This window comes from Mangifera indica, chromosome 13 (assembly GCF_011075055.1).
Source record: "Mangifera indica cultivar Alphonso chromosome 13, CATAS_Mindica_2.1, whole genome shotgun sequence".
NCBI classification, from domain to species: Eukaryota; Viridiplantae; Streptophyta; class Magnoliopsida; order Sapindales; family Anacardiaceae; genus Mangifera; species Mangifera indica.
In genome coordinates, this window is record NC_058149.1 from 141,770 (window position 1) to 169,534 (window position 27,765).

General features: G+C 32.3%; 4 protein-coding genes across 7 annotated transcripts; 1 reads left to right on the forward strand and 3 right to left on the reverse strand.

Annotated features, from left to right (window-relative positions):
- Positions 1 to 65: 65 nt before the first annotated feature.
- On the reverse strand, positions 66 to 4,201 carry LOC123195240 (transmembrane 9 superfamily member 10-like). Its single transcript, XM_044608895.1, has 7 exons — positions 3,880 to 4,201; positions 2,606 to 2,770; positions 2,406 to 2,515; positions 2,190 to 2,298; positions 1,989 to 2,101; positions 1,751 to 1,901; positions 66 to 1,641 (listed from the first exon to the last, which is right to left on the reverse strand). Exons 1-7 carry the CDS (start codon positions 3,997 to 3,999, stop codon positions 484 to 486), a joined length of 1,926 nt encoding a protein of 641 aa, XP_044464830.1. The 5' UTR covers positions 4,000 to 4,201; the 3' UTR covers positions 66 to 483.
- Positions 4,202 to 5,968: 1,767 nt separating this feature from the next.
- LOC123194002 lies at positions 5,969 to 9,432 on the reverse strand. The gene is made up of 7 exons (XM_044607107.1): positions 8,914 to 9,432; positions 8,625 to 8,666; positions 7,886 to 7,968; positions 7,705 to 7,806; positions 7,355 to 7,569; positions 6,686 to 6,780; positions 5,969 to 6,601 (listed from the first exon to the last, which is right to left on the reverse strand). The coding sequence occupies exons 1-7, from the start codon at positions 9,053 to 9,055 to the stop codon at positions 6,339 to 6,341; spliced, it is 942 nt and encodes a 313-aa protein (XP_044463042.1). The 5' UTR covers positions 9,056 to 9,432; the 3' UTR covers positions 5,969 to 6,338.
- A 500-nt stretch (positions 9,433 to 9,932) lies between these two features.
- On the reverse strand, positions 9,933 to 15,562 carry LOC123194853 (leucine aminopeptidase 1-like). The gene is made up of 10 exons (XM_044608316.1): positions 15,110 to 15,562; positions 14,097 to 14,508; positions 13,797 to 13,991; positions 13,360 to 13,585; positions 12,909 to 13,035; positions 12,678 to 12,773; positions 11,619 to 11,696; positions 11,173 to 11,233; positions 10,795 to 10,985; positions 9,933 to 10,411 (listed from the first exon to the last, which is right to left on the reverse strand). The coding sequence occupies exons 1-10, from the start codon at positions 15,389 to 15,391 to the stop codon at positions 10,280 to 10,282; spliced, it is 1,800 nt and encodes a 599-aa protein (XP_044464251.1). The 5' UTR covers positions 15,392 to 15,562; the 3' UTR covers positions 9,933 to 10,279.
- Positions 15,563 to 24,271: 8,709 nt separating this feature from the next.
- LOC123193926 (26S proteasome non-ATPase regulatory subunit 9-like) lies at positions 24,272 to 27,366 on the forward strand. 4 transcript variants are annotated; one of them, XM_044607013.1, is made up of 6 exons: positions 24,272 to 24,426; positions 24,535 to 24,686; positions 24,794 to 24,854; positions 25,301 to 25,405; positions 26,147 to 26,510; positions 27,121 to 27,366. In XM_044607013.1, the coding sequence occupies exons 2-6, from the start codon at positions 24,546 to 24,548 to the stop codon at positions 27,140 to 27,142; spliced, it is 693 nt and encodes a 230-aa protein (XP_044462948.1). In that variant the 5' UTR covers positions 24,272 to 24,426; positions 24,535 to 24,545; the 3' UTR covers positions 27,143 to 27,366. The 4 variants fall into 4 exon arrangements, with proteins under 4 accessions (XP_044462948.1, XP_044462949.1, XP_044462950.1 ...); XM_044607014.1 differs by lacking the exon at positions 24,272 to 24,426 and having other exon boundaries at positions 24,439 to 24,686; positions 25,301 to 25,366; XM_044607012.1 differs by lacking the exon at positions 24,272 to 24,426 and having other exon boundaries at positions 24,441 to 24,686.
- Positions 27,367 to 27,765: the final 399 nt, after the last annotated feature.

The window sequence follows — 27,765 nt, forward strand, 5'->3', positions numbered from 1 at the left end:
TCTCAATCGTGTAAACTTAATTCAAATAGTATACGTCATTTTAACCACATCTACAAGTACGTATATAGAACAAATAATAATCTTCTCAAGTCTGACTTTCATTTATCAATGACATATTAAAAGCTACAAATACATTTGATAAAGGTTCAAAGTAATTTCATTACAAGAATTCCTTTTTCTGCTTTATAGAATAAACATTAATGACACAAGGAAGTGAGATGATGAATATTCTCTAACAAACAGTTAAGAGAAAAGTAACATTTAACAAGAAGGTTAAAAATAAAAAAGGAAAACTACAACAGCCAAAGAACCCTGTATCAAGAAGAAGACTAACAATCTCTATGGGGCTTTATGATTCAAAAATGAATCCAAATTTACTCTGGATTTTTTAGGGTAACCCAGATTTCACTGAGAAATAACAGCTTGTGCTTGTGTGGAAATGGGCCAGCCACTACTTTTTCGGTTGCAGGAAGAAACAATCAATCAATCAATCTTAACTGATGAGTAGATCAGCCTTGTGAACCAAAAGCATGCATAGAAACCGATCATACCAGTAAGCACAAAGAAGGTGTAAGAGACGATCAGCATATAACCAAAGTACAAGATTCCAGACACTGGCTTGGTGATCTCAAGCTTTGTGAAGAAGTAGAAAGCTGCATAGAGGAAGAGATAGAATGCTGAGGAACCTGAAGTTAGGTATGACCTCCACCACCAGTGGTAATCCTCACTGCAGAGCTGGAAGTAGCAGAGAACAATGGTGATCTCGGCACAGGTGATGATAAGAATGACAAAGACAATGAAGAGGAAACCAAAAATGTAGTAGAACTGATGCAGCCATATTGAGGTGAGTATGAAAAAGAGCTCAATGAAGATAGCTCCGAATGGGAGAATGCCTCCGATGAGTATAGAGAAGATCGGGTTCATGTACCAGGGTTGCTCTGGAATCTGCCTTGGGATCTTGTTAGTTTTCACAGGATCCTCCAATGCTGGCTTCCTAAAGCCAGCATAACTACCAACAAAGACAAGTGGGACTGAGATGCCAAACCATAAAAATACAAGGGCAAACATGGTTCCGAATGGCACTGCTCCAGAGGATTGCTCGCCCCATATTAAAGCATTCAGGACAAAGAAAATGGCAAAGCAAGTTGCAGGGAACATGAGAGCTGTTTTCAGAGTGATTTTCTTCCATTCTGTTCCCTTAAACATTTTATAAAGACGAGCGGAAGCATATCCAGCAAACAAACCCATAAAGATCCAAAGCAGGAGCATGGCTGTCATCAACCCACCTCTATTTGAAGGAGAAAGGAATCCGAGAACAGCAAAGATCATAGTAACAAGAAACATTCCAAAGAACTGAACACCAGTCCCAACATAAACACACAGTAAGTCAGGGTTTGAAGGAGGCCTGAAAACATCTCCATGAACCAATTTCCACCCTGTCTCTTCCTGGGCTTCTTCCTGGGTTTCCAACTGGTTGTACTTGGAGATATCCCGGTAGAGTGTGCGTAACATTATCATAGCTACCATTCCCGAGAGGAAAATAACAATCATCAAAGAATTAACAATTGAGAACCAGTGAATCTGATCATCAGCCATCAGAAGATATGTATCCCACCGAGATGCCCACTTCACATCACTTTCCTGCAAGTGACATGAAAGGAATTGATTATAAAAGAAACACATAGTAATTCCAATCAAAAGAGGCAACCAAGCTCACAATCTCTCTTTACCAACAGGTGTAAGGCCTAACCTGGAACTCGACATCATATGTAAATATAATTTCCTTCTTATCATCAACTTCTTGGGGAGATTCAGAGTTGGTAACAGTTCTTTTTGCATGGGGATCACAGGTTGTTAATCGAGTCTTTTCATTCCACTCACCTTCATACTCATGTTTAACACTGGATTCACAAACCATATCAGTATTAATCCAGAGATATGAACTTGTATTGCACCAAAAATAAGGTAAAAAGAAAATACAATACAACCTGAATGGTTTGACCTCAAATCCTACAATTCTGGATGTGTCTGCCTGAGCATCTTTGTGATACTTGACAATGAATGCCAAGTGATTGTGGATAAAATGCTTTTCTTCCTTACTCTGAAAACAATTAATTACAAATAAAACAGATCATTCAATGAAGTTTTGGTTACCATAAAAAAAGGATAGTGATAGCTCTAGCACTTACCCCAGCATATTGTCCTCGGAGACCAACATGAAATCCTTGTTGATACACAATGGTATTTTCCTGATCAGGTCTTCGTATTGGAACCACCAGAGGAAGGTTATCCAAGATCCTAAGCCAGATACATCATAGTATATCAGAAAATTATGACATAAACATTATACCCTATTTACAGAAGAATAAAACTAAAATGCATAAGTTACTGAAAAAATGTCTCACATGTTCACCCGATACTCATCATTTATCTTTTCCTTGAACTCCTTTGCAGTGTTCTTATTAAGTGTTACACGACATACAACACTGCACAATTGTGGTTCTCTCATTTTAAACTGCAAAAGGACAATTTTAGACAACCACTCATAAGTGAAAAAGGGAAAGGCAAAGAATGGAGTAGTTGTAATTTAAGAAATCTAACTTACCACATAAGGAGAGTTTTCAATGCGATCACCACGAAGAACTTCCCCAAGATTCTCAGCACTGTCAACAATTCGCTCAGGACGACAGTAACGGAGGGAATAGTAGGAATAAGGAAGCTGTGTTTTTGTGGATGTGAGTTTGTTCACTTTCACCTTCAACTCATCCCCCTACAACAGTGAACAAAAAATTTTAAAATATATGGTGCTAAGTTAATCATATTGATATTGCATATTGAAATGGTAATGCTTTATACACCCACTATAGTTCAACAAAATATTCCGAGTAACTACAGCAAAAATCACAAAAGATCATACTATTACAGCACAATGCAATATAATGTGTCTTTGCAAATGAGTTTAAGAAGTTCATAATCTATTAATCTTGACATAATCATGAATCAACCTTGGTTTTAGATATTAACAACTGAAACCATGACTTGCAGAAGATCTATAAATGCCATTAAACCAATAAAAATGCAAACAATCCACAACCCAAAAGACTAAACACACAGATTTAGGATGGATCTACCAAAAGTTGCTATAAAACCTATAGAACTGCACTCAATCCTCCAAAAAACTGAGCCACAGATTTGCCGTGGATCAGTTATTGTCCACTTAATGTAAAGACTCAAGGCAATTCAACACATGTTGGAATAACTCTGTACCTAGACTACTCATAATTAAATTTTCTCTAAAACAGATCTCCACACAAAACATCTAAATCTATAGATCCAAGACACTGATGAATTTTCCTTCAGAAAACTCAACCAAGATAAAAAATTTAAAAAAAAAACCTACACCTTACAAGCCCTTCACCAAATGAATACCAAAAACAAGTCCTTTACACCATTAAAGTCTTTAAAACATTCTAACTGAAACACAAACTGAAATAAAGTGGCCTAGATATACTGCACTCAAACTAAACCAAAAACTTACATAACATAGAAAATTTTCCTCTTCAAACTTAATTAAAATCAAAACACTCAAAAGAATCACCATCAATAATCACAACTTTAAAGATAAAAATTAGAAAATTTTAAATCTTTAAGTTTAAAAAAAAAAAAAAAAAAACATAACAATAAGCCAATATCCAAATTAAATCCATTAAAAATTCAGCTCAAATTCCCCGATCCCAACAAAAACCACATAAAAAACATCAACCAACACAGATCTTAACAAAACCCAGAACCGAATTTCCCCAAGATCCAAACTTCAACTCCAACATGCAAAAGCCCACGCGCCCAAATGCATGAAAATCCTAAAACCCCAATGGTTACCTTATGAAAATCACGAGGAGCGACACCGGGGAGATAGAAGCAATGAGAAGAATGAACAAAGAGAAGAAGAAGAACAGCAAATAGAGAGATCCATAAGACTTGTCGCCTTGGACCCGCCATGGCTTGGAAACGGATCTAGATCCAAATACCCACTTCGCTAATCGCCCTGGCTGGCTCTCGCAGTGGCAGAGAGACGATTTCGTGATTTTGTTGGGAGATTTTGATTTCTTTAATACAAAAATGAGAAGTAATTTGGGTCGTCGCTACCAAACCAAATTGTTTTTTGGTGTATATTAAGAATGCACCGACGCTTGCTTGAATTACACACACATTCAAGCCTATTAGCATAGTTTCATTGGGAAAAAAAAAAAAATCACTGTAATTTTATAAATTCATCTTATAAAATAATTTTATTATTAAAAATGTAAATCTCATTTTAATTTATAAAGAAATAATAATATGATTAAATATTCTAAATTAAATATAAGATAACACATTTAAAGTATTAAAATGGATTAAGTCTAAAATTGGAAAATATTTTAATTCTTATTGAAAATGTGAAACATGGTATTATAATATTTATGTGTTATCAATTTTACCATTTATTTTGACACAAATATGTGCAACATTTGTATTTTGTACTATATAAAGTATAGGGCCAAATGATTTATTCTCACCCAAGGTATAGTATAATCTAAATTGATACCACTAACTTTCAAAAACTCAAAATCCCACCCATAAGCCAATTTCTATTAAAAGTTTCACTTAAAGTTAGGGGTAAAATCGTTATTTTGATAATAATATATAATTTATTATTTTTTCATCTCTAAGTTTTAAAAACTAATAATTTCACTCCTAATTAAAGTTTTCTAGTTTTGAAAAGTGGTAGTCTCCCCTCCCCCCAAAACCTTTCCTCTCCTCTTCGACAACATCTCTAACCATCGACAACCTCCACGAAACTCTCTAACCCATCTTTGGCCACTACCTTAGTTTGGATTTGTCTAGATTAGATAAATCCAGACAGTGGCCAAAGATATCACCAGAGAAGAGTGGAAAGAAAACATTGGGTTTTGGAGAAAAAATTACGACTTTTCAAAACTAAAAAACTTTAATCATTGGTGAAATTAATAGTTTTTAAAACTTATATATGAAAATAAATTAATTATATATTTTTTTAATATTATTATTAAAATAACGATTTTACTTCTAACTATAACTAAAAATTTTAACTGAAATTGATTCATAGATAGGACTTTGAGTTTTTAAAAATTAGTTGGTATCAATTATGAATTACACTATACCTTGAGTGGGAAATAGTCATTTGGCCTAAATTATATTTCATAAATGCAGTATGACTAATGATAATTAATTAGAGTTAATATTTTTTATTTGTCAAATGATTATGTTAATGTAAAATTTATGGAGAAGTCATGTAATATAACATTACTCTTAGGCAAATAAGTTAGTGGTTCAAATTTTATATTTAATAGATGAAAGCATCTTTTACAAAAATAACTACTTAATTTCTTACTACTATAAGAAACAAAATATCACCTTTTGACGTTAATTACTATCCATATTTATACTATAATATTCATTAAAAATATCATATTGACTTATATGTTACCATATACATACATCATTGTACCAAGAAAGATAAAACAAATGTGTTTCTTCCAACATGGGTAGATAACACCCACCAAAATGTGAGAATGTGAGAATGACAGAGAGTGAGAGAGGGACCTCTCAACAAAGGCTTGTTGCTAGCTAAGAGTGGACCCTTTTGCCTATTTTCATCACAACAACCAAGTAGAGATATCATATATTGAAAATTTTTCCTTTAACCATTCTTCAAGTCAAGTCCCTGGTTTGAGCTACAAGATTGTGCAATTTTACAATCATGCATGAATGAGATTGGAGTACATATTTTTAGAGTTGAGTATGGTTGACAATAGTTTTTGGCACATGCTTAATGCTAGTTTCCTTCTTTCTTGTCATGGCCAATTCAATGGCCATTGATGATATATAAATGAACTCAGGAAGGGCAACAATGCAACTTCAAAGTTAAAATGACCTTAAACATGGGAAATTTGGGTAAGGAAAAAGACAGCTATTATTCATAAATCTCAAAATGTATAGTATTTAAGTTACTAATATCATGGGAGAAAAGAAAAAAATTGAAGGCATTCCCAGAAACAATTCTTGAAACACTAGCAAGAAAACTTCAAAGTAAATGATAAATCCCCCTATCCTAGATAACCCTTTCCGAGTAGCTAGATTGCACAATTTAGGTACATTGAAGCTAAAACATACTTCACAATCTATGGCATATCACTGGTTTACAATTCTCTGTTCCTCTGGTGCCATGATTTGTGTATCAACAAGGTAAAAAAGAGCAATTTTGCTTTGTTTTCAACTGTGCAAAATGGAGTTTGTCAAACTTGAAATGTGGGAATTTTTTAAGTTTCCTCTTGAGTTGTACTAGGTGGCGGTTCAATCATCCTCACAGTACGAGGAAGCATAAATTCGGCAAATATGGGATAGTGAGAGGACGGATAATATCCATCAATGTTATCACTCACCACTTCACATAAAACAGGAATCAAAGATCTACCTCTGAAAAGTATCCAATCAATGTGAAGATCTTGAGTTTGGCGGTCCCAGCAGAGGCAGAGTGCTCGGAAAACCAATTTGAGGTATTCAAGAGCCCCTTGCTTGTCACCTAACATCATGAAAAAATAAATTGAGGATTGATTTGTTTGTATCATGCTGACAAAAGACAACACAAAAGTTGCAAGAGTGGTACCTTTGAATCCATGGTAGGTTCGTATAAGGGAAACATTTTTTCGAACTCGGGCACTAGGCCATGCATCCCGCATGTCTCCAACTACACCATGTTCTCTGCAGGTATGAATACAGAGAAGCCAGAAGCAATACAATCACCATCCTATCAAGAAGATGACTAATACTAGTACTACAATGTATAAAGGGAAAGGCGCCATATTGCCACGTTCTGTTATGCTTTGACAAGAAACAAGTAAAGCATGCATCAATGATCACAAATTGTACTTTGATAAACATATGAATCTATATATCCTCTTGCCTAAACTAATTTAACTCCACAGAGTGTTTTACTACAACTCCACTGAAATGGAAAAGTAGAATTATTATCGTTAGTGATCTTCCAAAGAAAATTTCCTATTGTCAAAGAGAGTACGTTTTCAAACAAATGAGGCATGCATCGGCCGTTCATTCACTAAAAGTACCCTCGAAATACAAAATGAGAGAGAAAATGTTATTCACTTATTCCCCATCACTCTATAAAACCACAGTATGGAAGAGATTATTTCCACTTTTTGATGTTTAAACCTTTTTTATTCAGATGGTTACTTTATACTCTGATGACATGGATTGAATATGGGAAAAGTAGTAATTCAAACAAGAAATAGCTGCATTATTCTGTGAAAAAGAATACCTTGATCTCCCAAGAAGAAAACGTCCTGTAGTTGATTCTTTTTGTGTGTTGAATCCTCCACAGTATATAACAGGTAAGCTAGGAGGTAGAGAGGCAATGTGCTGCCACGTCAGTAAAGCACTTCGTCTACGGGCACGAGGACTAAACTCATCCATGTTTGTATTCACTACTTGAAATGAAAACCCGGGTGGTTCAACTCCTTTCAATTGGAATGTGTGGGTATCATATCAAAGAAACAAATCATGCAATACTCTTACATAATGATATAATAATACCAATCTAGAACAAGAACAGAAAAAGCTCAGTAAATACAAAAAAATTAATTTGATTAAGTAAAATAAGAAGGATATTGCCCAAGTTGCAATACATGGAACTTCCGAACCCCACGCTTTGCTTCCAGGGACAGAAGGTGATTCGGACAGCCAAAAGGTTCCACCTTCTAGCATTTCTACCTTCATTTTAGAAGAAAATGAAATTAAAAAAGGCCTTCACTGATATTGTTCATAAACCACAAATGCAAAGCTCCGATACCTTCTCTTTGTCATAGAAGATGGTGCAGTGCTCATCTGAAGTATCTTCAGGTCCTTTTCTTGATATTCCAAATTGATCATAACCTGAAGAAAAATAAGTCGTAAATGCATAAACAATTCTATTATAAAAGTCAAGACAACAGTGCTTTCAAATATAGAAAGTATAATATCTTTCTCAATTATATTATCATTGCTAACCATGCATATTTGTCTCAACCAACGTTAATGAAAAAGACTCTAAACGAAGTAGAAGTGTTACAGATTAAAGATGCTTATCCAAAGCAAAACTTGCACAGTATATTTACTTGGTTTGGCCTTATAGACAGTGAATGATGCAGATTCTGATAATCCGGCAACCAATCATATCAGCTTTTAAGTATATATCCCATTATATTACAACACTAAACCCAAATGATGACACAGATATATAACCCAAAGTCTCAAACAGTTCTCACTAATTGTTCAAACTAGAATAAAAAAGTTCATCGATTTTAAATGGACACCTTGTGAGTTTTGCCCCAGCAGTTCATCATTCAACTTAACCAGTGAGTATCAGAGCACCAAATTAGCATATGATAATACGTCCTGCAGTCTGTCTTTACTATGAATAATATGCTGCTGAAGACAGCACTTAAAACTGAGTCCAATGAAACAAATGTTCCAAGGCATTAACAGCCAAATCATCAAACTAACAGTACAAAGTTCTGAAATTTACACTTAAAATCATCTAAGAAAGTTACCTGGTAAACATTGCTGAAGATAATCAAACTGTGATTTAACACCTGAATTCAAGAAGAAAGACATAAATGAATAACATTAAACAACTTCAACTACCACCAGCACTACTCAAAATATCAATCGAAACACACTCAGATCAAGCATTTGAACAAAAAAAAATGCAACCAAAACTCAACTATATCCTACAAGAACAAAACCGCACCTCCAAAATACAAATCAAAAGCAGGTGAAAATCAAGATCCACACACAACAAAGCGAAACGAAAAGAGGGAATAAAGTTAAAAGCGAGACCTTGTTGAGTGCATATAATCAAAGGAGAGTAACTAGTGACGACACTAACACACAAATCCCTTCTCTTGAGCCAAGAATTAGGACTATCTTCAGGCTGATCTTCATGGAGATTAAAAGTCATAATAGTCAAAGAAACACTCATTTTTTTAACAAATAATCAAGCACCGTCTTGCTCAAAACTTGGAAACTTCTTGATAAATGATCAAGAAATCATGGGTCACTTAACCAAAAGAAGAAAGCTTGAAGATATTCCACTCTTGTCAGGACTTTTAAGAGGGCTTCAAGGATTTGGTGGCACTGTTGTTACAGTGTGGATTCACTGCAGAGTGTTGAGCAAAAGTTAGGATATTTTGGAAATGTTGCCAAATGAAAGAGACACAGACCAAAACTTTGATTATTTAAATCCATGTCTGAACATAAAGATGTTGCGTGCAAGAAAAAAAGCAAAAAGAAATGGGGTTATATTACAGTGTTTGTGAGAAGAATACAAACCTCTTTTTTTTAAGTCTTAGTAAGTTGGTTTCTTTTTTTTTTTTTCAGTCTTGGTTGGTCTCATAGGAATTCAAAGTCTTCACATGGGATGGGAGGTCAAATATTGGAGCCACGTGTTGAAGAGAGTTTATCAAGTGATTAATTCAATGGAAGTTCAGTTTTTCTATTATTATTGTTTAGAGGTCCAATTATAATAAGGCTATAAGATTGGCAACGTGTACCCCCCATTAGGAGCCGGGCCGGGCCTCAGTTTAGGTTTAAAGTTTGATTGAATTTATTTATAATGATTAATTCAATTTTATTAGAATATTAAAAATTATTGAAAAAATAAATAATATTATAAAAATATAAATAAAACCGTTAAATGAATAAATAAATTGAATTTTTAATTCAAGAATAAAATCAACTCATTCTTGTGAATTACTAAGTGGAAAACCCTTTCAATTACTTGTCTAGTGAGTGATTATATGTTTTTAGATTAAAATTTGAGACTTGGAACATAATATAAACGAAGAATAAAACCAAAATGGTCAAGATTCGAGACTATTGAATTTATAAGATTCATTGGTTTTTAGAGCTCATTCCATAATATTTAGTGTGTTTCTTCATGATCCTGAGAATTCCCCAGAGAATAAAAACTAATAAAGCTTGTGGGAAAGGAAAGGAAAGGAAATGGTTCACAAAGAGCAAGAAAGTGCAACATGTTTCAGTACACGCCTGAAATGAGTAAAGCCTAAGTCATTTATTCAGGAATTCAAATCCATAGAATCTGCAAAGCCTTTTCTTTTCTCATCCCATTCAATCTTCTCAGACTTTCTTTGGATGTGTATCCAGTCACCCATGCGTATACGTCAGGTGGCCGGTATCTATATATCTAAGATGAGTTCTTCAGAACCCACTCTACCAGAGTTGCAATGCCAAATCCTGTTGCCCCGCGCTTCTTGTCAGTACTTAAGGCTGTGCCTGCTATGTCAATGTGCATCCACTGAACCTTCTCATCTACAAACTGCAAATGCATTGTTCAAACATCAGAATCAAGTTTGGAGCTAGAGTCCCTGCCGAACCAAACCATCAGGTTTTTTTTGCTATGTGGTAATAAAGCATCATTTTCGACATATTTCTACCAAAGGCTCGTAAATCTGTGGACATGTGTATGAGTGTGTATGTATGTACGAGAGTATATGTGTCATTTCAAGAAGTCAACTAATCTAAATATAGCTGAGAATAAAACATCAGCCCATATCAATTGAATCTCTTAACATAAGACCATCCAAAAAATATATATGTATATTGGCTAAAGTCATGGTGATAGGCTTTATGAAGAACACATATTTAGTGGGAACTAAACAATAGCTGAAACGATATGCAGTAGACTGCCAAATTAAGTACCTGTTTCAAGAATAGAGCTGCAGTGATAGCACCAGCAGTTCGATTAACACTAGTGTTAAGCATATCAGCGACTCCTGATTTCATTGTCTCCCAATAGCTTTCCTCCAATGGCATTCTCCAAAGTTTCTCTCCACTGACCTGTGTGGCTTCAAGTACCTCCTTGGCCAATTCATCACTGGGAGTAAAGACACCTATCAAGGATAAAATCCCCACTATTAGCATACTTTTAAAATAGTTTGCAAACCCTCCGCCAACCTAAACTGGAAAGAAGCCAAATTTATTAAAATTCATTGATATTTTGAGCCAAAAGGCAAAAAGAATAAAATAAAGACATGTTAGATCATATATCAAAAACATTGTCATTAAAACATGTAATACCTGCAACTGCAGGTCCAAGAGCAACTACACAGGCTCCTGTTAATGTTGCCAAATCAATAATCTGCAGAATGATAAAACATGGCATTAGCAAAACAAATTCAAACCAAAGAGAGAGAGAGAGAGAGAGAGAGAGAAATTCAATGAAGCCAGCAGACCGCACACATTGCAAAAAGAAAACAGAAACATGTTAATCAATTTTTGCACTATGTGAATACATAATTAAACAAGTATAATTACGTTTTATAGATTTTTGATGCACTCTATTTCTATCAAGAAGATATAAAATCTCTAGTGATTACTGTTAAAAGCATGTGAAAAATTATATATCTATATTTCTTGTGATTCAAGAAGCATTAGTCATAAAAGGATAACATTCATATATCAAAAGGAAAAGTTCCAAGGTATTCTCAGTTCTTGGCAGATTTTCTCGTATGGTTTAGTTTTACCTTCTCTACGCCAAGATTACAAGTATAAACTAAAGCATCAGCAAGTGTAAGTCTTCCTTCAGCATCAGTATTGTTGACCTGCAACAGATGGGAAGAAAACATATTTAGTTTATTTTCATGGATGAAAAACCTCAAGAATTAACTCCCCCTTCTACGAAAATGAATGAAAAAATATAGATATATCCCAAAACATTGTAATGCATTAAATGTACAGCATATCCAACACAACTAGAAAGTGTTGTTAAACAAACTACTGAAAAGTCCAATCAATCTTTGCAATTAAAAACTCAAGCTATGCGACATAATCCAATGAACAGGATATCTGACCTTTCCTGATACTGTTAAATGCTAAACAATCGGAATATATATTACAGCTGTTCATGAGAAGTGACCATTTCCATGGGAGGGCTAAACCAAGCATCTTATAATTCTTGAGTAATGTTACGTGTACCTACTTTAAGTACACAAGTTATGTGTGTCATCATATGATACTTTATTTTTAATTCAATATCACTCAATCACACGATAACATGTATAAAATGTATACCCATTTGTGTACTAAAAATAGGTACACATAGTTTTATTGATAATTCTTTTAGCTCAACTTTCGATATAAAACAAACCTATCTGTGCACACCTCCTGACCCAAATCAATTAAAGTCAACAGGCAGTTTGGGACAAAAAACCAACCACACAAGAGAAATAACTTTTTTTCTCTTTTATTAAGATAATCTACAGGATGACACTAGGCCACAGGCTTCTGAATTTGGATCCTACTCAACTGTGGTCCAGCTTTTGCATCCAATTGCTTGCTACAGCCAAAGATGATGTGGATGCAATTTATGACTTAAATAGGGAACCGAGTCAAAGTGCCTCATAAGTGAAAGGATATTTAACGCTTCAAGCTCAACTTGCCCAAAATATGAGACAATTCATGTTGCATGTTAGGAATCTACAAAATGCATCTCATGCAACATTGCAATTTTTATTGAATTTAAAAAGCCTATCATGAGTCAAACAACAGATTTCTTAATTTTATTGGACATCATGGATATGTACCTCAATTGTCTTTCCATTTGAAGCTGTTATAATGTCTCCAGGCCTCATACCAGTCCCGCTTATCATATTCTCGCAAGCTGCAATGACAAAATGAATCTGCATGTACAAGAGATCTTATTAGTCACAAGGGGCAAACTATAAGAAGGACGAAAAGAAAAGGGCACAGAGGAAAAAACTTGATGGAAAGGGAAATAATATCTTCCTCTTGTCAATAAAAACATGAATGCTCACCTCTACACCAGGAGGTTTAATCTGACCAATGGCTTTTGCTGCCCCTAGAACTGCCGCTGCACCTCCCATGTCACATTTCATGGTCTCAATTGAACAGCCAGGCCCAGTCTTGATGTTGTAGCCACCACTAACAACATAAAAGGCACACATTCAAGAATCCGAAAAGAGAGAGAACAGAAGGCAAATACAAAACTCAATAGCATCACCATCAAAACAGGTGAGGCAAAAAGAAAATTCCCCTCAAGCACTAAAAGATACCTAAATATTCATTGCAACAGCAAACATATAATGAGAAAGAGATAGAAAAAGAGAAATGTATTCTTAACAAAATTGAACTCAATAGGAACCTCATTCAGAGTCACACAAGGTTATTTTTGGTAAAACCCAACCGGTACTTTTTGCAAGTGGGATTATAAACATAATTACTTTAAAATACATTCATAATAATCACCTGTCAAAAGTAAGTCCCTTTCCAACCAAGGCCAACTTGACTTTAGCAGATCCACTAGGAGGTTTGTAGCACAAATGAATGAAGCGAGGTGGGTTTGCAGAAGCGGCAGCAACACCAAGGTAGGACCCCATTTTTAAATCTTTGCATTTCTCTTCATCCAGAATGGTTGCATAAAGAACATCACTATGCGTAGAAGCAATCTTTGAAGCCTCTTCTGCTAGTGCCACTGCATTATAAAAGTAACCAAATATGAGTTAAAAATAAATCACCTTCATCCGTACCCAAAAAAAATCTACAGCCATCAAATAGCCAATATTCATTGACAAGATAAGAATGACATTTTCTAATTGAGCCATTACAACAACATAAATTCAGGAAATATTAACTGCAAGACAGGAAAAAAAATATTAATGTGCAAGGATAGAGGTTGTACAAACCGGGGGTAAGTACATTGGCTGGGGAATTAACAAGCTCTCTTCCAAGAACAACAGCATAAGAAACATCTTCAGCATACTTGAGCTTCTTTTCTAGTTCAGGTCCAGTTCCAAGACCAACAATGTCCACAGACTTGAGCACAGATTTCTTTGACTCAGACTTATACCGAGCATCTTCATGTGTACCTAGTAAAGTTCCTATCACAATTTCAAGCATTCCACAAATACTCAATATTACACTGATTTTTGAAGAAATGTACATCCCATATCAATTAGAATACCACAACTTCATAAAACAGGTACCAGATGCTAATGCCGTAGCAGCTGTGAGCTTTGATTCGTTTGACAGACCCTCAGTAGAGGCTAGCACAACAGCAACATTGTTGGCTTGAGAAGCCTTTGCGGCGGCTGCAACAGACTCACCAAGACTTCGGAAATCAATCGCAGTTGAAGCTGACTGGCCTAGTCCAATCAAGCCTACCCTTTTGGAGCCAAGGCCTGGAAGTCTAAATACTGTTGACTGGCCAGCTTTTCCAGTAAATTCCTCCTCACAAGAAATTTCTGCTAAAAGACCATTTAATTTGGCGTCTAGTTTTTGCAAAATTGGATTTTTGAACTTTGAATCATCCTTTGCCATGTCCTTCTCGGTGACACCCACAGCAAGGATATCCCCTTTCCATTCCAGCACATCAATCTCTTTTGCAGCAAAAGAGATCTTCAAAACATTGCCCAAAACAAGTTCAGCATTTCAAACCACACGAAAATAAAAATCAAATCATCAACTAAAACAATTAAAACATAATCATAACAAAATTAACAAAAAAAATAACATGATAATCAATAGATACAATATACTGCAATGAAACAATTGACAACTTAAAAAACCTTAAAACTCCACGAACAAATGCACAAATTTCAACGTTTTTAAGCTATCATAAATTCATAATCAATCTAAACGTATACCATTATCATCAGATCAACGTTAATGGATTTCATTTCCGCCCTTTGACATTAATTACAAAACATGATAATCAATAGATATTAAAATCTAATCGAAACAATCAAGTCCAGGGTAAAAAAAAAAACCTTAAAACCCCACAAACAAAAACAGAAATTTCATAATGATTCTAAACTATAAAATACATCTAACCTGCACAATTATCATCAGATCAACATTAATAGATTTCATTATGACCTCAAAACATAAATTTCCAGCCTTTAACATAACGTCATCATCAAAATTCGGCCTTTGAACCCACCAAAGATTTATTAACAACACTAACAACCCGAAAACAAAAAAGCGCCTAACAGATTACCTTAGGGGGCTCGATTTGAGCGGGCTGAGTGAGGCCAAGAGTGCCACGAGCAATAGAGTGGGCCATGAACTTGCCTTCTCTTCTCCCAGAAGAGTAATAACAAAAGGGTCTTTGTCCCAGAGACGCAACTCCAAAAAAAACAACTCTAAAACCAAAGCCAGGAATAGCAACCGATCTAACAGGTCCTAGTTTCGAGAAAAACAAGGAAGAGGAAGAACAAAGAGCATTGAGAGAGGAAGACGAAGATAAAGAAGTGGCTAAAGATCCAAATACGGCTGCCATTGAGAGTATTTATATATGAGAAATATATATAGTGTAACAGCTCAGTTACACACTAAGTCAGTAAAGATTTTTCGTTGTTAGAGTCACGGCATCTGTGGCAATTATCTCGATACGTGTTGAGTTGGAGTTGAGCCGAGGGGCTTCGTGTCTATCTTAATGTTTAGCGTAGAACTATGGAAAACGCTTGCAAACCTTAAGCCCTTATCAACGTATATAGTAGGCTGCTGTGCTGTCACACCCCCTAAAATCCAAAGGCGTGTAGCTACATTGGATTGGCACACTAGGCTCGATGATAGACCTTAAAGCGGCATGCCATAACAGTGTACGGGCATAACTGATCTTAGGTAAAAAATGAAATGAATTCAATCAATTAAATAATTAATTATTTAAATTAAATCAGAAATTAACTTTATGGCTAAGGAAATTATATTAAATACTCGTTTTACTTTTTTATTAAATAAAAATATCTATTTTTTTATTCTTAAATAAAAATATTTTAAATTTTTTTAAAATATCAAAATTACCCTTTATTATATCTATATAAACCTTTTCATTCTCACTCTTATTATATACATTTTTCATATCACTCAAACATTCACTTTTACTCTTATTTTTACTTAATATCAATTACTACAGGTTTATTCAGAAGAAAAAACTTCGTATTTTTAAATTCGAATCGAAAAAAGTAAATTCGTGAAAAAAAGTATTTATACGAATCTTAACTCAAAACTTAATTTTATTTGTTAAATCTAGTTTATATGTCATATAAAAGTGTATTTGAATATTAGATAATAATTTAAGGGTTAAATGAAATGTTAGAAAAATATTGGGGTATTTTAATATTACATAATATATAAATGATTTAAATAACATGTTAAAAATAGATAGGTATATTTTGATACAAGATAATATACAAATGTGTTAAATAAAGTGTTAGATAATTATGAGGGACTAAATAAAATATTAAAAAATATAAGTGGTATGTTGATATTAAACATTGTAAGAACATTTTAAATAAAATGTTAAAAATAAATAGATATATTTTAATATAATACAACATACAAAGGTGTTAAATCAAATGTTAGATAATTATAGGGGATAAAATAAAACGTTAGAAAAATATGGAGATATTTTAATATTACATAATATATGAAGGATTTAAATAACATGTTAAGAATAGATAGATGTATTTTGATACAAGACATCATATAAGGATGTTAAATGAATGTTAAATAATTATAGGGGTAAAAAAATATTAGAAAAATATTATAGGTATTTTGATATTACATAATATATGAAAGATTTAAATAACATGTTAAAAATAGATAAATGCATTTTGATACAAGATAACATACAAAGGTATTAAATAAAATATTATATAAGTATTAGGGGCTAAATGAAATATTACAAGAATGTGAGGCTATATTGATATTACACAATATATGAGGGATTTAAATAACATGTCAAGAGTAGATAAATGCATTTTAATACAAAATAACAAACAAGGGTGTTATATGAAATGTTAGACAATTATAGGGGGAAAATAAATGTTAGAAAAATATGAGGGTATTTTGATATTAAACATTATACGACGGTTTTAAATTATATGTTAACAATAGATATATGTATTTTTATATAAAATAACATACAAGGGTGTAAAATTAAAGGTTAGATAATTAAGGGGGTAAATGAAATGTTTAAAAGATATGAAAGATATTTTGATATTACATATTGTAAGAACGTTCTAAATGAAATATTAAGAATAGATAGATGTATTTTGATACAAGATAACACACAAGAGTGTTAAATAAAATATTAGATAATTATAAGAGGTTAAATAAAATATTAGAAAAATAAAAGGGATATTTTGATATTAATCATTGTAAAATTATTTTAAATGGTTATTATGAACTTTTTATTATAAATAATTAATTTTTCCAAAAATTTGTCATTGTAGGATTGATAATTAAAACGGTTGGTTATACATCAGTTCGTTATCAAGGAGAATGGATTCAAGGTGATGACAACACAATGAAATATGTTAAAAGATTTAAATTATTGATTAAAATTTCCTTTGGTACAACATTTGGGGGATTTATTTAGCTTTTGAAAGAGTCTTGCAGTCTTAATCCAATGAAAATCTATCTTCAACAATCAATGAAACCAAGAAAAATTGAGCTCGACTGCCCCGTACAGATCCAAAATGATGAAAATGTCCAGGGTCTTATTGATATGTCTCAATACTTACTTAAATGTATTCATATTTTTATTATATGTACCCCGATTGAAGGACAAAAAGAAGAAGAAAAAGACGTAGAAGAAGAAGAAATTAATGGAGTGAAAAAAGAATATGATTTGGAAAACTTGATGAATTTTAGTAATGACGCATTGTATATTGCAAACTCATGGGCTCATGCAGAGAAAGATAAGGTTCCCGACTAGAGTGACTTTGATGAAAACGACATGACTAATATTACTTAAATGTATTCATATTTTTATTATATGTACCCCGATTGAAGGACAAAAAGAAGAAGAAAAAGACGTAGAAGAAGAAGAAATTAATGGAGTGAAAAAAGAATATGATTTGGAAAACTTGATAAATTTTAGTAATGACGCATTGTATATTGCAAACTCATGGGCTCATGCAGAGAAAGATAAGGTTCCCGACTAGAGTGACTTTGATGAAAACGACATGACTAATATTCCTTTTGAAGAAGAAGATCCCAAGCATAAGTCACCTGTTATCGAGGTTATGAATAGTTTGTAGCTCGTCTTTGACACATTTCCTTTTTTGAGAAGTAGCCTGCAAAAAAATTAAAAAATTAGTTAGAATTTCATGAAACCAGATCCTTGAACAAATGTGAAAATGAAAAATAAAAAAAATATAGAAAGATAAAAAATAGAAGAACAATCAAAAGAGAAATAAAATTTGAAATCTACACGTTGAAATACTCTAGAATTTTCGAATAAAAAATGATTCAAAAATCTGAAAAATATGGGTCGATACTTCTTAGAAAGAAAAAAAATTTGGAAAACAAAACTGAAATTCGAATATTATACAATAAAATACTCTAGAATATCAACAATCCAAAAATCACTCAAAAATCTGAAGAATACAAATCGATACATCTTAAAATGGCAAAATTTGAAAGAATGAAACTGAAATTTGAATTCTATATATTAAAATATCCTAGAATCTGAACAATTGAAAAATCATTCAAAAATCTGAAAATACAAATTGAAATATCTTAAAATGATAAAATTCGAAAAAATAGAACTGAAATTCAAATTATATTTGTTGAAGTATCGTAGAATATGAACAATCAAAAAATCATTCGAAAATCTGAAAATATGAGTCTATATATTCTAAAATGACGAAATTCAAAAAAACAAAACTGAAATTCAAAATTTATATGTTGAAATACCCTAGAATGTGAACAATTAAAAAATCATTCGGAATCTAAAAATACAAATCGATATATCTTAAAATGATGAAATTTAAAAAAATAAAACTGAAATTCGAATTCTATACGTTAAAATATCTTAGAATGTGAATAATCAAAAAATTATTCGAAAATTTGAATATACAAGACGACATATCCTAAAATGATGAAATTCAAACAAATAAAACTGAAATTCGAATTCTACATGTTAAAATGCACTAGACCCTAAATAATTAAAAAATAGTTCGAAAATTTGAAAATACGAGTCTATATATCCTAAAATAACAAAATTTGAAAAACTAGAACTGAAATTCGAAATCTATATGACGAAATACTGTAGAATGTGAACAATTAAAAAATCATTTGAAAATCTGAAAATACGAGTCAATATATCTTAAAATGATGAGATTCGAAAAAACAAAAATAAAATTTGAATTTTATATGTTGAAATACCCTAAAATGTGAACAATCAAAAAATGAAATTAAAATTTGAATTCTATATAGAAATTTCGTTATTACATCGTAAAATATGTCTAAAAAGGCACAAAAATAAAAAACAAAATGTCAAATACGAAAACTATATATCAAAAAACTCAAAAACAAGAAAAACAGATATGAAATTTGAAAATACACGTTGAAAAACTCTAGATATAAAAAATATCAATTTACCCCTTCAAAAAATTTCTGTTACAAACAAGTACAATATTTTTCTCTTGCCCCCTTAGCAATTTTCTAATCTCTTAGAGCCCTTGCAGTTTAAAAAAAATCAATTTCCCCCAACCCACGGTTTTCACTGCTTTAGCCCATGGTTTTATGTAAAATCTCAATGAGACCCCCAGTGGACTACCCCCTTTTTCCTAGCTCCCTAACATTTTGAAAACACTACTTCCCCCCAACCCACGGTCGATCTCTCATGACCATGGGAGAATTCATTCAGTCCGTGGAATCCACTGTTCCCACGGACAGAAGCGTCGGCGATTCTAACCCCTTTTTCAGCCCAAAAATCGTCGTTTCTACCTTCAATTTCAACACAAATCAAATCTACATATCCTATAACACAAAACCTCTCAAGAAATTCAACCAAAATAACCAAGAATCAAAACACTTAATGCATTGTTCAAAATCAGAACCCTAAAATTTCAAATATCAAAATCTGTCTCAAATCTCATTAATTTTAACAATAAATTGATTTAAACAAGAGTAGGGAAGATGTACTAACTTTCTTTGCCATTTTCGGTCACTGGAAAACACAAAAATCGCTTTGCCCGTGGGAGACGCGAAATTCTCTGATTTTGTACAATAAAACTATGGGAAAATAACGAGAAAAATATGTAAAATTCTTGGTTTATATATAAGGGTAGTTTGGTCATTTCACAAAAAGAGGGCATTTTTTCTTAAACCTAATTGTTTTGAGTAATTTCGCTTAGAACCACTTAATTTAAAGCATTTAATATAATTTCCCTTATGATTAATTATATGCTAAATAACTATTTACCACCCAAGTTTTGATGAATTGTTATCTTTTATGTTTGTAAAGAAACTAATTACCTACCAATACATTAAATTTGCTAGAAAAATCTATTAAATTTTTATAAAAATATCAGAAAGATAGAAAAAGTCCCATAGTTAAATAATATTATGCCTCTATAAGTTCATTAAATAATTGTCATTCCTATAATTTATATTAATTCTAATTAAAAATAAAAAATAACTAATAAAATATAGATAAGGGTGTTAATGACATATAGTTATATATCAAGCTAAACTACCTTATAAAAATAAAAAATGATGAAAATATCAAGGGTCTTATTGACATATTTAAATACTTCAAAAAATATATTCCAGTTTTTATTACATATGAACCCCTTAAAGTAGAAGTAGAACAAGAAGAAGAAAAAAGTTGCAATGATGACGATGAATTAAAAGAGGAATCAGATGGGGAAGACCTTATAAATTTTTGTAATGTTGCATTGCATATTACTAAAGAATGGGTTTGTAGAGACAAAAAGAGAGTTCTAGATTATAATGACTTTGATGGAAATGAGATAGTTGATATTTTTTTCAATGAGTCAGACTCTAAGGAGATGTCACCTATTAACAATGATATAAGTAGTCTCCAGCTTACAAATCTTCTTTGAAGTGGCAAGAATTATATTGGACCATTTTTTGATAATATCTCAATTGATTCATTTATCCCAAAACCTCGGTACAACTGTCATAACATGAAGGAATACACCAACATTCTGTTAAATCTTGTGTCTGGTAACCAAAGCAAGTGTCCAAAACATGTCCTCTCAAACAACCTCAATTGTTCCTTTGTCAATGTAAATTTTATCTTGGACATTGTATTTTATTGCACATGCGAAATCACCTCTGCTTGAAAGTGTTGTACTTCATCCAGGATTGTCAATTCATCATTAAAGTCTTCAAGTTTCCTTTTTGGAAAAACTTTCTATAAAAAAAATTTATTATTATGACAAATTTGATAAAAATTTCATAAAATACAGACATAAAAATTTAAAATTAATATGAAATGCATATCTAATCTATCAATTTCTATAATAATTAGAAAAAAAACGAACCTCAAATTTGAAAACTGTAGTTAAAAAACCCTAGAATGGAAAAAAATAAAAAAAGAACCTGAAATTCAAATACTATACATAAAAAAAACTCTAGATTGCAAAAAATAAAAAAATAAAACTTCAAATTCGAAAACTACACATAAAAAAATTATAGAATAAGAAAAATAAAAAATTTGATCTAAAATTCAAAAACTACACGTTGAAAAACTTTAGAATGAGAAAAATAAAAAAAAAACAAACCTTGTTGAACATCTAGGTGTTTCGATTATGTCAAAACAAAATTTAAAGTTGTTGTTTAATATTTAATGAGCTAATTAAATTCATGACATAAAATTCTTATGACTGAAAGATGGGCGAAATTCATGTTTTCAATTTTTCTAATACAGAACACCCATTCCCAAATATGGGATGTTAGTTCCTCTAACTGTCCTTATTACTCTAGAGCTCTTAAGAATTTTTGGTAAATGAATAGGGACACCCGTTTCAAATGAAAGGACGTTTCTCTAAGATTGGAAGACAATCATGGGAAGGTCGCCCCCTCAAAAATGCATTCGAAAACTAATTTAGGATGGTCAACAAAGTCAACATGGTGGGACGCTTGTTTCCTTGCTCATCCTTTCATGTCTAAAATATTCTGGAATTTTGAGGTGCAAGACAAAAGGCCTGTCTGGTAAAAGGAATGTTGATCCCTCAAATGGCATGTTTCAAAAATTCAACTGTTGAACATTTGATTCAAAGCCACCAAAGTTAGAATGTTTAAGATGATGTTTGTCCCTCAATATAAGACATCTATCCTGTCATGTTTTCAAAGCCAAAACATCATTTTCAAAGCTCAATGCATACATTATCCCAACCAATGGTTATTTGAACAATTTCAGTCATCCAAGACTATAAATTGAAGACTTTTTGATAGAAAATAAGTTAGAGATTACAAATGTAAAATCATATACTTTTCTTTTCTTCAAAATTCTCTCCAAAAGTTTATAACCCATATCATTAAGAGACACCTTACACTTGTTCTTTATATCAACCTTGCAAAAACATTTTACATTCAATCTTTCTGTATTTAAACAAACGTGGGCAAAATCCTAGATAACTATTGAGTTAGACAAAATTCCGAATAACTATTGAGTTTGGCACAATCCCGGATCAACTAATGAACGTGGGTAAAACCTCAAATAACTATTGTAAAAAGAGAATTCTTCACTAGTGGAACTTCAAGTGGATTGCTTGAAGAAATGAATGTATGAGGCTTAAAAGAGAAAACTCCGAATCACTATATATCTTGAACATTTTCTTTCCCTACTCTTTTTATTTTGAGTTTCATATATTCGTAATGTGTATTTGAGAATTTGTTAAATATTGGTTTTACTTGAATATCTTGGTTGAAATTGCTTAAGTGATTGATTTTAATAAAATATTGTTTTAGAGACTTTACATTTGTGTTGTGTGTTTGTGATAAGTTATTGCACATAGTTTATGCTCACATATGCTTTGATAAGTTATTGAATATAATTTGTGCTTAATTGTTTAAACATCTTGTTGAATTTATTTGATTGGTTATGCTTAATTATAAATTTGCTTAAAAGTTTTAAATAATTCTATTTACTCCTTTTAAAGATTATTAGCCATTTAGGGTTTTTCATACCTGAAATCTGAAAACCACATATTGAAAAACCTTAAATGAAAAAAAAATCAAAAAATAAAATTTAAAATTTGAAAACTACACGTCAAAAAATCCTAAAGTAAAAAAAATTGAAAAACCAATTTGAATTTCGAAAACTATACGTCGAAAAACTTTAGAATAAAAAATGTCAAAAAACAGACCTAAAATCTAAAAACTACATATTAAAAACTCTAGAATGAGAAAAATAAAAAAATTGACCTAAATTTCAAAAACTACATATCGAAAAACCCTAGAATGAGAAAAAAATAAAAAACATATCTAAAATTCAAAAATTACACATAAAAAAACCTAGATTGTGAAAAATAAAAAAAATCTAACCTTAAATTTGAAAATTACACATTAAAAAACCCTAAAATAGGAAAATAAAAAAATCTGATTTGAAATTCAAAAACTATATGTCAAAAAACACTAGAATGAGAAAAATTGAAAAATTGACTTGAAGTTTGAAAACTACATATTAAAAAATCCGAAAATAAAAAAAATAAAAAAACAGACTTGAATTTAAAAACTACACGTGAAAAACCTTATAATAGAAAAAATGGAAGAAATTCAAAACTACATGTTAACAAGCCCTAGAAAAGAAAAACTATCAATTTACCACTTTAACAATTTTCATCTTTCCCATAGGTTTTACTGTTTAAAAAACTCACAATTTCTCCCCTATAACGTGTTTCCCCGTGTTACACAGTTTAAAAAATGAAAAATTTCCCCCTCTGCCATGGTTCCTTAGAGGCACTGTTCAAAAAAATCGCAATTTCCCCCTCCTTTGAGGTCTCCCAAGTGATTACTGTTTAAAAAATCACAATCCCTCCCTTGCGGTCTCAATCCAACTTAAGATTCCCCAAGTTGAAGCGCTGTATCAAAAATCCATATTTTTAGACCAAAATCTCATTTTTCAATTTTCATTTCAATAACAAATGAATCTATAACTATTATAACACAATAGTCATCAACTAATTTATCTAAAATAACTAAAAATCAACTCATAAAATTAATTATTCAAATCATAAAATCCTAAACTAATAATATATAAAATTTTCATCTAATCAGTAAAATTTAAATACCAAAATAATTCAAATAAAATAAAAAATAATGTACTCATCTCCTCTACCATTTTTGTTGTTAGAAAACTATAAAAATATTAAAGAAAAGCCAAAATTTTGAGTAGTCATCAGGAGCCGGGTGGAAGCCTTGGGTTTTCTTCAAAATTTGAAACAGTTAATTTGGGGCAGAAGGATGGAGATTTGATTTAGTTTAGTTTGTATATATGCAAACATTTTAGTCATTTCATATTAAATTTTTGCTTCATCCAACAGAAATTGGGTAATTTTTTTACTATTCTAATGTTTTGGACAATTAATTTAATTTTCCTTTAAAAGTTTTTATCGCTCGACTGTTCTCCGCAAAGCCCTAACAATCCTCCGAACGTAGCCCGGTCAAGAATGGTGGGAGCAAATTTGAAAGCGGAGGCAATGAGTTTGATGGAAAAGCGAACGGCCGTCGAAGCCGAGATGAACGCCATCATCCAACGTCTCTCTACACCTGACGGCCCTGGTCTGTCCGGCAATCTCATAGACGCTGAGGTTTTCGATCGAAATAGACTTTAAATTTTTTTCTATTTTTTTTAATTGTGAAGTTTAGCGGTGTGTTTCTGAGTTGATTCTTCTGACTGTTTGTTTGTGTTGTGCAGGGCTTTCCTCGTTCTGATATTGATATACCTCTTGTTCGAGCTGAACGGCGTCGTCTAGCTGGTATTTTCTTTATTGTGTTTGAATTGTTGGTTTATTTATTCATTTGTTATTTTATTGATTAAATTTTCAACAGTCTCTGTATTAGTTTGAATATGATACAAGTTTTGGATTACAAAAAACTGTGTTTTGAAGTACTTTTCGAAAAAGCGCTTCTGAGCAAATTCTGCAAAAAAACACTTGGAAGGTGTGTTCTTGGAACTTTATGGATGAAGTATTTTGAAAAGGATTTCCATTGCTTTTTTTATCTGAGATGTTCTTTTAATCTTGTACTTGTAGCAAAAGTACTTCAGCCACAGCCAAACAATGTGAAATTGACATTATATGATATGTATGGAAGTGTTTTTATTGATATGAGAGTGTTCCACAACATATTATTAGTAGAGTGGTAGTTTATGTTTTATATGCGTTGTTTTTATATTTATATTATTTACTTATTTGGGGTGCAGAGTTGCGAAATGATCATAAGGAGATTACTGAGAAAATAAATGAAAATATACAACTTCTGCATTCGGGTAGGGTCTCTACTGTATCTACATCTGTCAAAGATGCAGGTTTGTGGTTGGAAGCAATTGTCTTATGGCCATATTTGAACAAGAGGATTCTTTTGATAAAATTGCTTAACTGTTTTGAATAAAGTGTGTATAGTTCACTAGTTCTTGAGAGAATGAAATCTTTAATATTATTAGAGATGTAAATTTTAGCTTAACTATCAATTTTGAATGACTAAGAACAGCGGTGATAGTTGCAAGTTCTTGGGATTCAATGTTGTGGTTCTTGAACACTGTTTTAAATTCACGGACAAACCTGTTAGGATGAGAACCTTATTGCTAACTATATGTTAGCTTGTCCACAGTTATCTTTCTAAATCTCTCCAAAAGTTTACCACATAATACTTTAGTATTCTCTCTTTCTCCCAAACATACAATACTTGTTGTCTGTTGAAACTTCCCTTTTGTGGGGGTAAGTGTATCTGAATTATTTATAGGATGAGATTTCTAATAGGCTCATCTATAAAATACACATTCTGTAATTTTAAGGATAAGAAATGAAGGCTGTGTCGGTTTGGTTCACCTTGTCTTTATCTAGTTCTCTCACTACTTGAAATTTGAGGATTACTAATCTCATCTTTTAGTAGTTTTAGCCTCTAAAGTCTGTCATGCTTGAATTATAAGTTTTAGAACATTTCTTATGGCAGATAGTTTCACATTCAAATTGGAGCAAATTTTTTTTGTTTTGAAATTATGTTTTCTATAAACATGAACATGATTGCATTTTTTTGCCTTGTCGTGAAGGTAACAATGCAGAGTCAAATAATCAAAACCCATCGCTTGTCAATGCTGCTTCGTCTGCATCCCCAAGCAATTTTATTCAGAGAGATTCTTCTGCTGCCTTGGATGTGGATGTGATTATCAGCAAACCGTTTGCACTTATTGATGAAATTACTGATGCATCTCCATCGGCAGAGGATGGCTTACAGCTTGGAGATCAGATTGTGAAATTTGGAAATGTAGAAGCTGGTGAGAATTTGCTACAAAGGCTTGCTTTTGAAGGCCAGTCAAATCAGGGTCAAGCAGTACCTGTAGAAATAATGAGGCAAGGTGCTCTCATCAACTTGTCAGTGACACCCCGAAAATGGCAAGGCAGGGGTTTGCTGGGGTATGTGATGTCTTCCATTTTTCTGCCTTTGTGTTTATGTGTCCGTTAAATCTTAATTTCTAATGCTTTTAATTATTTACATCATCTGTATATTTCTGAAATTAATCATGTTTCTTGTTCCATGCTACTACTGTCTGCTTCCTTTATGATAAGGTTCTTTAATTTCTTGAGTTTACCCAAATTGGTCATCAAGGGTTCCTACTGTGATATTTGTATTTGAAAATCTTTTTAACGAATTTCTGTAGACTAGGGAATCTAGGATCAAGGTTTTCAAATATGAAGCATCACGCCTGCAATTGCACAAAAAAATTGCTAAAGCCTGAGATGAGCTTCACATGAATTGAGATTCCTAGAAAAGTTCTATAACAACAGATTCTGCCACCTCTGATAGAATAGATTATCAATTTCCTTGCTGGCTTGTAACCCCCAACTTTTTGTGGTCAAATAAAGGTTCCACCTCTAGTCATAGATTGAGTGTGATACAGAACAGCTGTAGCCAATTTAGAGCTTGCTGTCATTGTACATGACAAGACTGAACTTTTTCTTCAAATGTCCCTTTAAAATCGCTCTTAAAACTTCTAATTTTTGGTGTATGTTTTATTGCTTGTAGATGTCATTTCCGGATCTTATAGGTGGTCACAATTTCAATTCATATTTTGGAGGATGTGATACTTGGTAAGGTGTTTTCTTACTGGTGTAATGTGTGGATTTGATGGACTTATTTGACACAAAAACCCTATTTGTCTGTCTTTGTATCTATAAAACAATTTAATATATTGTCTAACCCTTTTACAAATTCTACTGATGTGTTCAATGGTATTATCCTCTTGATTGAATAGACACCGATCATTCGCTACTTTGTCCTTATCTATTTTAGTGGCTGCTTGTTTCACTGAACAAAGAAGTACAAATTCTAAAACTAACTATTAACTGCTGAAGAAAATGTGGCCACGGCCATCACCAGTGTTGTGTCATTCAGTGGCAGGCATATTAACTGCACTTAATGTGATATTTTGGCGATGAATGGATTGTTGTTAATTTCTGTTGAACCATGTTGTCCAGAAATATATGTTGCCTTTTTTATAGTGATGTCATGACTTTCTTTTCTTGCCAATTATCATTTGGATCATTACTTCTGGGAAAGACTATTTATACTGGTGTAGGTTAATCATGTACAGCTGTTTTCTATGATGGTGTAGAGTTATTTCCTGTAATGGATGCATCTTTTCTTTCAGTTGATCATGTATCTGTCCCT